Source organism: Carassius carassius, chromosome 46, assembly GCF_963082965.1.
Source record: "Carassius carassius chromosome 46, fCarCar2.1, whole genome shotgun sequence".
Lineage (NCBI taxonomy): Eukaryota > Metazoa > Chordata > Actinopteri > Cypriniformes > Cyprinidae > Carassius > Carassius carassius.
In genome coordinates, this window is record NC_081800.1 from 16,715,943 (window position 1) to 16,730,027 (window position 14,085).

Here is a 14,085-nt window from a genome sequence, read left to right on the forward strand (position 1 = left end):
TTCCAAAGTGGTTTTGCGATTATGTGTGTGTTCATACTCATAATTTAGTCAACTTTCATAATTTCACTAGTATAATAGATGCTAGACTCGGGACTCAAAAACACAAACCTCCAGTTTTGATTTCATGGGGTCATTACAAGTAATAGTAAATGAACAGATACCACTACGGCAGGGGATTCTCTCTTGTGGATTTCCAACATAACCAGACGCACAGCTATGAAGAAAGAAGAGTGTCACATTAAAAACTGTGATGACACTAATAGCATCTAAACAATTAAAATTCTATTGTAACAGTATAGGAAGCGTGATCTTACCGTTCACAATACTGGCCAGTGTAGCCGGGCTGACAGGCAGTGCACCGGTAGCCTCCGTTACCCAGACTTTCACAGGTACGAGAGAACCTACATATAAAATGACTGTTAAAATCCTTACTGCAAGCGAGGCAGATATTGTGAAAACAGGAGCTGGCAGGGTCAGGTAAGTTTTACAGGTGTATATGTTAAGACTAACTGGTTGTCAGGGTCAGTGCCGGGGCAGGCACATGCTTGGCAGTCTTCAGGAGTTCCAGCAGTTGGATCTCCAAAGAAGCCGTCAGCACACTGTTCACAGAGCTCACCCTTGGTGTTGTGCTGGCAGTTCTACGGATCAAAAAGATGTGGTATAGACTACTTTTATGAGGGTGAGTAAAGGCAATATATACAGTATGTTGATTGATTTCAGTTAGTTTATAATATTTATTCAATCTATAATATATATTTATTGATTATTCTAGATGTAACTATTATATTGTTTAAATAATATGTAAATATAGTTAAACAATTAAAATTGTATATTTAATTTAATATTTAAGAATTCATTAATAAAATAATTTAAAGTATTATTTATTTAGGATGTCAATTAAATAACTTTGTTTAAATTTTTATTTAATTTATGAAGGTGAGTAAAAGCAATATTTATTTAACATATTTATAGAATGTATATACTTTTTAGATATTACTTTTGGATAAAATTCAGTTTGTTAAAATATATTTATTATTTATTTTTATATTAATTTATTGCATTTATTGTGTAACTTATGTTTTATTGTATTCTATATTATAAAGAAATACATTTGACTAAATTATGTAGTTTCTTAACATGCAATGTAATTATATTATTTTGTTTACATTTAACCAACTTACGAGGGTGAGTAAAATGAATGTTAATTTGTTCTAAAATCTAGTTATGATGTGATTAATATTGTTTTAAATATGTATAGTATATAACACTTTTTAGATACAATTGTAAAATTTGACAAATTAATGAAATTATATTTAATACAAATAGTTCAATGCATCCAAAAAAGGGAAGCAATTGAACTATTTTGATTAAATATAATTCATTCATTCAATTTTAGATAATTTAAATATTTATTGTCATGGTTTTACTGTATTATATTTTGTATTATGGTATTATATAAAGGCATATATTTGACAAGTTGACGAGCTGTTAAAGGAAGAGCAACACTCTTGAATGGAACTGCATACATCCCTTAAAGGGATAGTTTTTTTTTTGCACACAGATGTATTCTCGTAGCTTCATAAAATGACAGTTGAATCACTGATCTCACATGGACTATTTTAATGATGTCCTTACTACACTTCTGGGCCTTGAACATGTCAGTTCCATTGCTGTCTATGCAGGGTCAGAAAGCTCTCGGATTTCATCAAGAATATTTATGTTCAGCAGATGAACGAAGGTCTTACAGGTTTTGAACGATATGAGTAATTAATTAATTTTCCTTTTTGAGTGAAATATCTCTTTGAAACATTCCGGAACACACTTCTGTTGAAGAACCGCTGGTGAAGCTTCATACCGTGCAGATGCCAGTCTCTGGGTGACAGGAGTCTGTGTGGCCATTACATTCACACGGCTCACAGTGGCCAAGGTACAAGCCTCCTCCTGTGCGAGTGTATCCAGGTGCGCAGTCCTACAGAATACAGAGACAACAAGCAGAAGTCTGGAAGTAAGCAATACTGTCATCATCATCACTGCATGGAAAAAAGCCTTTACAATTCATCTAGTTGGTCACAGAGCAAAAGCTGCATTGTTCCTACCTGGCAGGACAGACCATGGTAACCAGGAGGACACTGGCACTGCTCCACCTCCAAAGCCTGGGCCAGGCCAGTGTACTCAGGCACAGCGGTATCCATGAGGACCCCTGAAATACTGGAGGAGCGCATCTCTGTGTGATACGAGGCACGGATCAAGATGTCATCGAGGTCTGCGAGCACCATCATCAGGTGTTCTCGGGTAGCCGGCATGCCATCGGGACGCTGCCAGTGTTCCTACAGACAAAAAATTATCCATGTCATGCTAAACCGCATATCTTGCTTCAATATGAAGGACAGTATGGATGAATGGGTTCTCACCTCTCTGAAAACAATCTCAAAGTCCTGTGACTCTCTGGCTCCATGCCCGCTTCTCCATGGTTGCCGTGCCACCAGCGTGATGTCATTACCCTGTAGAAATAGTGATGACCAGCAGTGGTCCAACCTTAAAAGAAAGCCTATAACATGCACGTAACATCTGCTATCATACTCACAATAATCTGAACATCAGCATCTTCTATTGGAGAACCTCGGGGTCCTGGCACAAAGGATATAGTGTATTTCAGCTTTCCACCATACGCACCAACCTACATAAGAATCAAAAACATAATTATTGTTAGCTTCTAATCAAAAAAGCATTGAAATAAAGTACAGCATGGGGATGTTTGACATTTTTATATGAATCATAATTCCAAATGCAAAACCCGCCAAAAGATGGCAATTAAATAAAACTACAGCTGCTGGGTTTGTGTGTGTGTTTATTTTATTATTATTTTCAAAGATAAAAGTAATCATTTTCTTAATGGTTTTATAATTTTTTTTACTTTGTTTCAGTTAGGGCTTTTATGTAGTTGGTCAATAACTGTTTATATATAAATGTCAAAAAAAGAAAAAAGAAAAGAAACAAAATAAAAGAAAGTATGCCCTAACCAGACATAAATGCAACAAGTGACAGGAGTCAAGTAAAATCTCATTGGTCTAACTGGACATTAAACATCTTCTGAAAGGCTGAGAATGTCATTTCACATAGCAGTTCACAAACTTGCTGTTATAAACTTGTCATATCATAACACATTCAAAACTATTACCAATATTCATATTTTCTTTTTCTTTTCTTTTTTAAAACAGAAAAAAAAGTTACTTAAAGGTTAGCAAAACATCAATAAAACATAAACGCCTCAGAAATGAAACCTCTACCCTTGATTCCACAGCAGCACTTTTTTCTGTCAGCACCAGAGTAATAAACGCTCTAGACATGACGTGATTAGATACACCAGGGTGGTTGGATTAGACTAATAAGTGATGTTTTGGCTTGCCCATCGATCCCACTTTTGGCTGATGTAGTGATTCAGTAATGTCTAAAGTGGATCAGACAACCTGGTGGATCAGCGGTAGGCGGGCCTGAACCCATCCATGTGTTTACCTTATCCCCTCTGAACTGCTCCGGGAGCTGCCAAAAGAGCACGTCATCTGGGAGCAAGCTGAAACCATTGTAGACCAAAACATACTGGAGCGCAGGCAGAAGAAAATACAGAAAGGTGTGTATGAAGAGAAAAGTAGCAGATAAGCAAAGCAGAGGAAAGGATGAGAGAAGAGACATCTATTCTTGTCAGTCACTGACCCAATATCAACAACTTCATAAAAATTCTTAGCATAAAATATGGTAGTCAGAAATAAGAAGAGTTGGAAACTGAGTTTGGTTTACTATCTTATGCAGACACAAAAAAGGTGTCTATTTAAGCTATACCAACAGGAAAAATCCACCATTTGAAAATCTATCCTTAACTATCTTTTGCATACTTTCCTAGATAAGTAGATGAGCTAATCCTCCACAGTCATACTTTGTTGAACATTAACCTCTATGATACACTGTTTGAAAGTTTGAGGTTGGTACAGTTTTTCTTTGCTTTTAAAAGAAATCTCTTACTTTCCCTAAGGCTGCATTTATTTGATGAAAAAATACAGTAAAAACACGTAGTAATACTGTGAAATTTTATTCAAAATGTTTTCTACATTAATATATTTTTAAAAATGAAATAATTTTAATGTATTCCTATAATACAAAGCTGAATTTTCAGCAGCCATTACTTCACGTTTCAGTGTCACATGATCTTTCAGAAATCATTCTAATATGCTGATTTGGTGCCCAAGAAATATTTATTATTAATGCTGTAATCAGATAAATATTTTTTTGTGGAAACAAACACTTTTTAATGTCACTTTGTACCAATTAAATGTGTTCCTGCTGACTGAAAATATTAATTTCTTTAAAAAAATCTATTAAATAATCTTTTAATGGTAATGTAAATTCAACTTAACCTAGACTGTGACCTTCTTAGATTTCAGTTTGGTTTTCCCAGAAAAGGGTGACATTTCCCCATGACTGTCACTGGTTTTTTCCCTGTCCCACCTGCTGATAAGACCAACATCCAAACCAAAAATCAAACAGCATAACTTTGTTTATACAAGAAAATGTTTACTAGCATACACTAGGGAAGTGCTAAGCTACTAGCTAATCCATGAATGACAAGTTGACATTTTTTTGTGTTGAAGTGTGATTAAAAGTTAAAGTTCATCCAAAAAAGAAAGCTGTGTCACCCTCTTGTCATCCCAAACTTATATTACTTTTTTTTTTTGGAACACAAAAATTATTTGTCATTAATATAAGTCAATGGGATCAAATTATTATTATTTTCCAGTGAACCCCATTGATACCCATTGTATTTTATTGAAACACTCTCCAAAATATCTTCTTTTGTGATCCACAGAAAGTCATACAGGTTTTGACTGACGGTGAGTAAATTTCCATTTTTAGAGTTAAATATGCCTTTAAAACAATGTGAGATGCTCATAAACAGCACAGGACAATGCAATGGTCAAATCTAACTAGTTACTAGCCAGTTAGTCTGACTTTGAATGACTAGCCCTAGTGAAATCTTTACATAAACCTGCGTGAGAGCATACAGTACCCGAGATGAGTCAGGGTGAGAGGAATGGCCTTTTTGGCCCATTTGAATGGGACTCAGAGGCCTTTAAAGAGGAAGTTATGCCAGAATGGATAGAAGGGGCACGCACACTTGACCGAGATAGAGAACTCTGGGCCTCAAGTGAAGAATGGGAAGTGGAAAGAGAATGGGAAGAGGATCAAGAGAAAGGGAAGGGAGACTGCCCATTGGAAAAATTAGTGATGATTGCCCAGATTCCATCATCAAGTTTGCGTACTTCATCAGCAGGATGCTAGTGAGAATAAGACAATGGATGGAACAAGAAATATTGCAACTCAAAGGCTTTGCAACTCAAAGCCAAAGAGAGAGAATGAAGAGACAGATGTAAAAAAGCTTTAATGAACTGAGAGGAAAGAATGGGAAATGCAGCCAAACAGATGATTAAATGAATGCAGGGAAGTGCTCCGTGTAAGAATCAGGATACCATGTATGCTCTCACCTCAAGTGTTCATTCTGTTTAAGGTTGTGCCACTCACAACCAGCTAAATATCTTCCAACCTCAATTTGTTTGATGCAGTTTTTTCCCTCTTAAATTGTTTTATCGCTTTTAATTCAGACATCTACAGGTTAAGTTAATGCATTTGTGACCTTCACTGATTCTACTGGAAGTTCAACATATCTGTCAGTTTTACAGCAATTAATTTTCAGTGCAAACTCTCCAGCGGTCAGTGTATTAAAAGCATGGAAGGATTAGAGGGAGTTCCAACTTTCAGATTAAATTTACCGTAGTACATTCTGTTGCTAAGGATATATCCATCAGTTATGTGAAACAGGAGGGTGTCACATTGTTGAAGTGCCTCTAGTTTTCAGGTCAGTGGTGAGAACTAACAGTAAAAGTTAACTAATACCTCAGTGGCTCTTTTGGACCTAAAGAGGTTTTTACCCATATCGTTCATGAGCTGCCATACAGTGCCATCCCTTCTCAGTTTGTCCTTTATCCATGGGGAGTCTCTCTATTTTTTTAAAATAAAACAATTTCTGTAACCTTATTATTAATAAACTAATGAACTACAAAGAACTAGTTACTTTTCTTTATGTACCATTTTTACCATGTACCAAAATTTCATTTTTCTTTAAGACTTTGATAATGCCATTTTTCAGACAGCAAATTTACGAGTGTATGATGTCAAACCCTCAATTCTTAATAATTCAATAAATTATAAAATCACAAAAAAGGTGTGACCCCATGGTGTAACTAGGTGTCAACAGGGCCTTAGTATGATTGAAAACGCAGTCAGAATGATGAAATCCCATGCACTTAAAATCACAATCAAAGCAAAATAGAACAGTAACATGAGTTAATATGCAAAACATTCTGAAAAGATCGATGCTTAGCTGACCCATTCATGCATCAGGCCAACATCAGACACACTTTCAACAAAAACTATCCGATCGCTCATTGAACCTGCAAGGATTACCTTGTGTGCACGTCTAGTTCGAGCAGAGTAAGACTTCTAAGGAAGGCAAATAGATTTAAAACACTTAAATCAGTGTATCACATCCAAAAAAAACTATAAAAACACATCTATCAAATTAAGCCTAAGCAAACACAACTTGATGAGACTGGTACCTTTAGTACTATAGCCTTTGTGTAGACTCCAACCACTATGAAAACGTTTCTAAGCAGTAGAAGAGCTGCCACGACTAAGTACATTTTGAAAGAAAAGGTCTTGGCAGCATGCATTTGCAGTAAGAAATCCATTAGAAGAGAACTCAAAGCAGGAGAAGATACTTCAAGATAGAACATAGGCAAACACACACAAAGACTTAAAAGGATTCTAAAATCCATAACGCTGCCAGACTCTACCTTGTCTCCCCGATAAATGCTGGGTAACTGCCAATAGTGTGGCTCCTGTCCAAGATAGTCAAAGTTAGTGTAGGAGAGTTGTGTTCCATCTGTGGACAGCTCTACAGAGAAGCCACCATCAACTCGGTTGGTGCGCTGGCGGTTTACAAGAGCAAAACCTTGGTAGTTGCCAGGGGCAAAAATGGTGGAAACCTGGAGAAAAATGGAAGGAAATGAACATATGCCTACACAGACTGATGAAAAACACTGCTGTAACTCATCAGGCCTTACCACATCTCTATAGTGTCTGGAGCTGGAGCACTGCTGGGTGACGCCCATGCAGAAGCAGGACAGACAGCCATCATTGTTAGCAGGACTGAGGTAAAAGGTCCCTTGCTTGCAAGTGGAACATGTTGAACCCTCAACGTTCATCTGAGTACAAACAATTACGTTTTAAATCTGAGTTTTCATAGATGTGATGCAAATAACACACATACAAAAAATAATCATTAATTTTCTTACCTTGCAGCGACAGATTCCAGTTCCGCTACATCCCTCGCTACCACTTTGGTCACAGCGGTAACAATCTATAAACATATTTTGTCTCAAATACACATATAATTTTGTCAAATATTGCTAACCTATTTGAATGTAGGAGAAATTTTCATTTAATTTTAGAATTATTTGAGATTTCTTGTACTTATTTTAGGAAAAATTGCTACAGAACATTATCTTTGCCAGTATTACCACCATTACCGTCGCCTGGAGTGCATCTTTGTCCAAGTTGGGGATTGCCAGTATATCCTGGGGCACATCTGTGGAAAAATAGACAACACCTTGAAAAAACAGTTTCAAAATGTCATGCAGTTAAAATGAAACCACATTAGGAATTAACAGAGATGTGACCGGACATCCCATAAACATTAAGAGTGATTTATGATTGCTATGAATGGATTCACACCTCTCTGAGAATATGATTAATGCATAGAGCTTCTTCAAATACTTCTTGAACATTTTCAGACAAGCTAATAATGCTAACATAAAGGAACTTTGATTTGTGTGCAGATAACTGGTTCACGAAGGGGAAAAAATGGTTGGGTAATAATAGTAATAATAATAAAAATAGATGGATAAATTACAGCCAGTAATGGTCTTCTCTCTCCTCTCTCGCTCCTCTTCTCTTTGAAAAACTACTTTGCTAATCTGATGGGCTGAAATAAAGCCAAAGACAACCAGAAGGACCCAATCAAATTGTCTAATCAAGTAAAACCACCTCATCCCCAAACTTGTGGAAGCTGAGGAACTTGACAAAAAGTCTTACCTGATAATGCAAGGTTCCAAGGTAGTCCAGACAAATACATTATACACTAATACACTACAATATAATTCAATACAATAACCCACTACTTTTAAAAAACCTTTTAAATATATACTGCTGAAAATACAAAATACAACTTTTGGGCAAATCAAGGTTCTATGTTGATGGAGATCACAAACTTTACAAGACAATAAGTAGGCAGTGTGGATAAATAAAGATTAACAGAATTAAATTGAATGTGTATAAAAATACACAAAATAATGTCTGAATATAAAAGTAGACAAAATAATATTAACAGTACAACCAAGACATCACATAATATTAATAAAACATTATTTCCACAATTCTGCTAAAAATTAGGAAAGGTCTTCTTCTAAACATTAGGAGCATCATTAAATAAAAAAAGCAAGGCACAACATGCTTAGTTTATAACATTCTTGGTTTATAAGCATGATGATATGTAATACCACTTTTGCATCATAGTTTGTATTTATACCTCAAGCCTGAACATTCACAATACATTCTGCATAGCTCCTATGTGGGCTAAAAGAGAAAGAAAAAAGGTCCAACGTAAAATAAACTGGTAAAATAAACACCATAATATTTAGTAATCAGGAATTTTAACAGGAATTGCCAGCCTTCCTAGAACAATATAAAGGTTCTCGTCTTGTTTCAGCATGGATCTTTTTAATGTTTTTTGGCCCCTGTTATTCTTCATGAAGATGAAGTCTAAAACATTAATGGAGTTAGATGGTTTGCTTGGAGTTGATTTTCTTGAAACAGGCAATTTTACTTTGGGTTTAGGGGAGTGTAATCTTTTCTTGTCAGCTGATTTACTAGAAGCAGTTGTGTAGGTAAACTCCTCAGGTTGGTTGGACCTTAAGTCTGATGCACCTCTCGATTCATTAGAAGGAACTAACTGATTTTGCTTGGAAGATTCAGTCTTAGAACGTCTTCTCTTTGTTTGGACATTGTGAGAAGATTTGCTGATGTTTGTGGCTTTTTTGGACGGACTTACTACCAAATAATTTCTTTGAGTTTTCATAGATTTGGATGATTTTTTTGAAGCAATACGTGCCCCTTTTTGTGGTTTGCTTGATGACTTGGAAGATTTAGCCGATTCTCCAATTTGAGGGATTTTTGTATGCGATGGAGGAGGAATCTGAAATTTAGTTGCAGATTCTTCTTTAACTTGGAGTTTTGTATATGAATGGGATAGTTGATCATGTTTCCTTGTAGTTTTTTGAGACTCTGCAGACTTCCCATTTACTTTTGGACCACTTTTGTGGTGTTTTTGAGAAATTCTGTTAATCCTTGCCTGGGATTTAAGAGAAACTGTAGTGGGTGTCTTTGTTTTTTGTTGATTCTGTTGCGTTTCATTAGAGGTAACCAAAGTTGAAAGCCTTTCAGAGGATGCAGTAAGAGGATGGCTGGCAATTCCTTTGGGAACTGTTGATCTCCTAGAAGATTTACTGTGATGTTTGTTATCTGCCTTTGATGTGAAGTTGATTTCAGTGTCTACTCTTGTTGATATTGGTTGGATCCTTTTAGTTAAGAACTTTCCTAGCCTCTTAATTGAACTTCCATTCATCTGGGAAAGTCCATCTTTTGCAAAGTTAGTTGTGGGGATAATATGTGGAGTTGGCAGGGTTTTGGGAATAACAGTTCTCATTTGAAATCTGCTGGTAGAAATGGGAGTAATCCAAGCGGTAGTCAAGGGTGGAATCCGGGTGGTAGTAATGACAGCGATATCTCTTTGATCCAGTGCTGGACGTGCCATATGGTGTGCATGTTTGACTTTGTCTAACTCTTGTGCTAGCGCAGTGAAGCCATCAATCAGTATCTCAAATTTGTGTTCTAGTTTATTTAGTCTTGTTTTAATGTTGGTGTATTTGTTGGTCAATTCATTGATTCTGTCTTTCTTGTGTTTTGGAGACAAAACACTGGCTAGTGTCTTCAGCTGAGAATTGAAGTGACTCTGGTGCTTCCTCATGTTCTCGAGGCTGTCTTTTATGTCCAGCATGTTGCTCTCAAGCGCACTGAGGCGCTGGTTGAAGCGATTCGTGTGCATCTTTAAGAGCATCTGGAATCTCTCCTGTCGTGCCTCAGGACTTGGAGTGTAACGCAGAGGCCCACGAGTCCAACGGTGGTTTAAACTACGTATAGTTGTTGACAGCAAAGATCTTGTAGTTGTTTCAGGTACTGAAGAAGTACTATCTTCTGTTCTATCAATGTATTCACCAATGTTTTGGTCAGTTGTATCCAGAGCTTGCCTCTTCCCAGGACTCAGGTAGAAAGCTTCATCACATGTAGTGGGAAGGAAATCTTTTGAACCTTCTAGGTAGAAGTCCCCGCAGTTGGAAATGCTGAGAGCCACGATGAGACGGGGCACGTCGGAACCAAATTAAAAAATATATACATAAGCCATATGTATTTTGTTTGTTTGTTTTTTTTATCCCAGACACCCAAAAGCTTTTGCACTCTGAGCGAGTGACAAGGATCCAAAACCCATGTCATCAACTTGTTTATGCTTCAGTATGGAAAGCATAAACAACCCTAGAGACCCACAAATGTCTAGAAGAAGAGTTTGAGATAAGAAAAAGTTGCTCAAAATGCAGCAAAGGCTTTACAAAGATGCAGTGAAGCATTAAAAGGGATGCAACACCTGTTACAAGTGACATTATGCAATGAATTAATTCAATTAACCTTCAAAAAGAGATCTCAGCCTTGCTGACAGTAAGAAGGAACTTTTCTCTCACAGTAGAGAATTTAAACATTTATGCTTGAAAAAGGTGACGACTTCAGACGAACTGTACACAATAATTTTAAGCACCACTGCTTATACATATAAACTCCTCCAAAAATGCCTTCAGACATTGACACTTTGGTATGGGTGGCACTGATTCAAGGCTTGCTTCTCCCATACCAATTGACAAATGCCATTCAATCACAAATGGTTGAAGAGATGCTGGAATGCAACAGACACATGCTTTCTGGCAGTAGATAAAGGGATGCCGATCACCTCTGTCACCAGTTTGGCCAAGCCCAGCTTTACTAGCATAATGAATGGGAGGTTTACCCTCTCATTGGACCATAGACGCTTACCTTTCACAGTGTCTTCCAGTATAACCAACAGGACATTCACATGTGGGCTCTTCATCTGAGTCCAAGTAACAAGATAAAGGCCTTCGGAAGAAGAAAAGTATTAGATTGGATGAATATGAATTATAGGTTATAATATGTCTGAAGGGCATACAGGCACCTTTAACCTCTTTATCTGAAAAAAAAATGTGTTTGATAAAGTTAATAGAGAAAGGCAAACTCACTGGCTACTAGAGTGTCCTAGACAAGGACAGGGTCTACATGCCTGTGGATCACCAGTCCTTGGATTTCCATAGAAACCAGGGAGGCAGTTTTCACAACGGCTCCCAACAGTGTTATGTAGGCAATTCTAAAACAGAAGGGAAAATGAGGTCAGTCACTCAAAATAAGGAATGAGTTGACTACAGAGGATGACTAGATTGTATTTTTTCTCATATACTTCTGTAATACAGACATTTTTGGTCTTTGGTCTTCATTTTTCCAATAACTGACAATTTAATTTTTCAGGATGACTAGTTTGATGAGCTAGCTTTGATTTCTTCTGACTTTAGTCATGATAGTCAACCAGTAATCCTATAACTGACTAAGTTTTTTAAATATAATTTTAGCACAGATTTTATTTAACTAGTGAACCAGTCATCCAATAACTGACTTGGTTTACTAGTTAATGAAGTTTTTTTTATTTTATAATTCTAGCTTAGATTTAAACTAGTCAGTTATTAGATTATAGATCAACTAGTTGCAGTAAAATCATAGCAAAAATAATATCAGTATTAATTTGTAGTTAAAATATAATCAGTGATCAAGAACGAAAGAAAAAAAAGAAAAAATTGTCAACTGTTTGATGTAAATTTTCTGTATAGATTTTTTGGTTTTGATTTTATTCACAATAAACGACCAGTCATCCAACTAATTAATTACTGTGGCTGAGTATTTTATGGAGGTTAATTTATTTTATAGTCAGCTAGTTAAGGATACTTACCGACTAGTTAATTTTGAATATACATTATGTTGTTTTGCACATCCCTACTCCACACAAATCTCTATAAACCATAATCAATGCAACGGAAAGGTTAACTCACCAAGCATCCTCCAGTCTCTGAATCACAGCCACTGGCATGCCCGTGGCAGTCACACTTCTCACAGGTGCCAAGATAAAGTCCCGGTGTACGGGTGTAGCCGACATCACAGTCCTGCAAACAATGGGTGAGTCAGAGTTGGCTGGGCTCACAGGTGTCTGTGCCAAAGTTATGAACTCAGCATCCATTCTCTTCATTGACATAGAGCTTTAGAGCTAAAGTGTTCAATGAGTTGCTAAGAACCTCCATTTGGAGATCAAGACTGTTATTAACTTCACAGGCAGAACCTCTTAGTCTTAAAATATACCTGGCAAGAAGGTCCTGTGTATCCTTGAGGACAGGCACACTCCTCCACCTCCAGAGCCCTCTCGTTTCCTGTAGCCTGGGGCACTGCAATGTCCATTTGTATATTGGAGATACTAAACAGGGAGACTGAGATTAAACACTAATATCCTACTCACATAATCAGTTAAGTGACAGATAGGAGCCAAACAGGACAATGTGATGCCATTCAGAGGATGTAAATATAAAGGACATCAAGAGTCAATGTATAATTAGGGACCAAGAGCAAAATTGAAAGTGCAAAGTTACCGGCTCTCAGCCATATTGTCTGCATAAGTCGCTCTGATCATAAATAAGCTGATATCTGCCAAAGCCATCAGCAGGTGCTCTCTAGTACATGGCTGTCCATCTGACCGTCTCCATGCAGACTGTGGGGATTACAGGCAATGGGAATTCATAAAGCAAATCAAGCGAGATCAAGTTTCACTTTATGGCCTTTAAAAAAAATATACAGCTCCAAAACATGTCATTTAAATAAAAAAATGACACTTTGTACAAAACACCCAATAAAAAGAAGTAGAAACATATGTATACAGTATTTTGCAACACACCTCTCTAAAATTCACAGTGATGGTGGCTGGTACTCTAGGAAGTGGTTTGGTCTGTGAATAATGCTCCAGGAAGATGCCGTTGCCTTGGAGAACCACATCAGGTTGTCTATCAATCACTAGTGAACGAGCCTGTGTCTCATAATGCATCCTGTACTGCAGTTCTCCACCATATGCTGTGACCTTTACACAGGACAGAAAAACAGCACACTGACATGTGCTATAAATCCTGACAAAGGTCAGATTGTACATATGGCATTGCATAAGATGTTTTCACCTTGTCCCCTCTAAAATTCTGAGGCAGGACCCAGTAGTAGATGTCATTAGGGATACTGGTGAAGGATCGGTAGACCACCTCTGTACTTGCTCTCTGGGTGAAGCCCTCAGAGATGGTCCTAGTGTTTGCTGCATTGGAAAGGGTGAAGAGCTGGCCATTGACACCACCTCGAACCTTCAGATCAACCAAAAAACATTGAATGGTTGATTTTAACATTACTTACAGGTACAACTATGACAAGATTAGAGGATGTGGTTACCTGATCTCTGCTCCAGGTTGAACTGGCACACTGTTTTGTAACTCCCATACAGAAACACTGCAAGCAACCTTCAGGATTTTCAGCCGCCAAATTAAAAGCGCCATTCTTACACTCATCACAAAGAGCACCAACCACATTGGTCTGCACAACAGAAGAACCAACACTGTTCGAACATTTATATTCTACTGAAATTGTTATACACTACCAATCAAGGCCGTTTTTTTTTTTTTTTAAGAATTAATACTTTTATTTAGCCTTGATGCATTAAATTTAAATTAA

The 14,085-nt window shown here is 37.0% G+C and overlaps 1 protein-coding gene across 1 annotated transcript in view; it reads right to left on the reverse strand.

Annotated features, from left to right (window-relative positions):
• LOC132129312 (basement membrane-specific heparan sulfate proteoglycan core protein-like) overlaps positions 1–14,085 on the reverse strand; it is a 98,684-nt gene that overhangs the window by 34,430 nt on the left and 50,169 nt on the right. Inside the window, 19 exon segments of the mRNA XM_059540858.1 lie at positions 162–214; positions 315–401; positions 511–638; positions 1,856–1,969; positions 2,097–2,327; positions 2,412–2,501; positions 2,585–2,677; positions 6,903–7,094; positions 7,173–7,313; positions 7,404–7,468; positions 7,629–7,696; positions 11,305–11,385; positions 11,526–11,650; positions 12,384–12,494; positions 12,688–12,799; positions 12,972–13,090; positions 13,274–13,453; positions 13,548–13,721; positions 13,807–13,947. Of these exon segments, the coding sequence (XP_059396841.1) occupies positions 162–214; positions 315–401; positions 511–638; positions 1,856–1,969; positions 2,097–2,327; positions 2,412–2,501; positions 2,585–2,677; positions 6,903–7,094; positions 7,173–7,313; positions 7,404–7,468; positions 7,629–7,696; positions 11,305–11,385; positions 11,526–11,650; positions 12,384–12,494; positions 12,688–12,799; positions 12,972–13,090; positions 13,274–13,453; positions 13,548–13,721; positions 13,807–13,947 (2,305 nt within the window).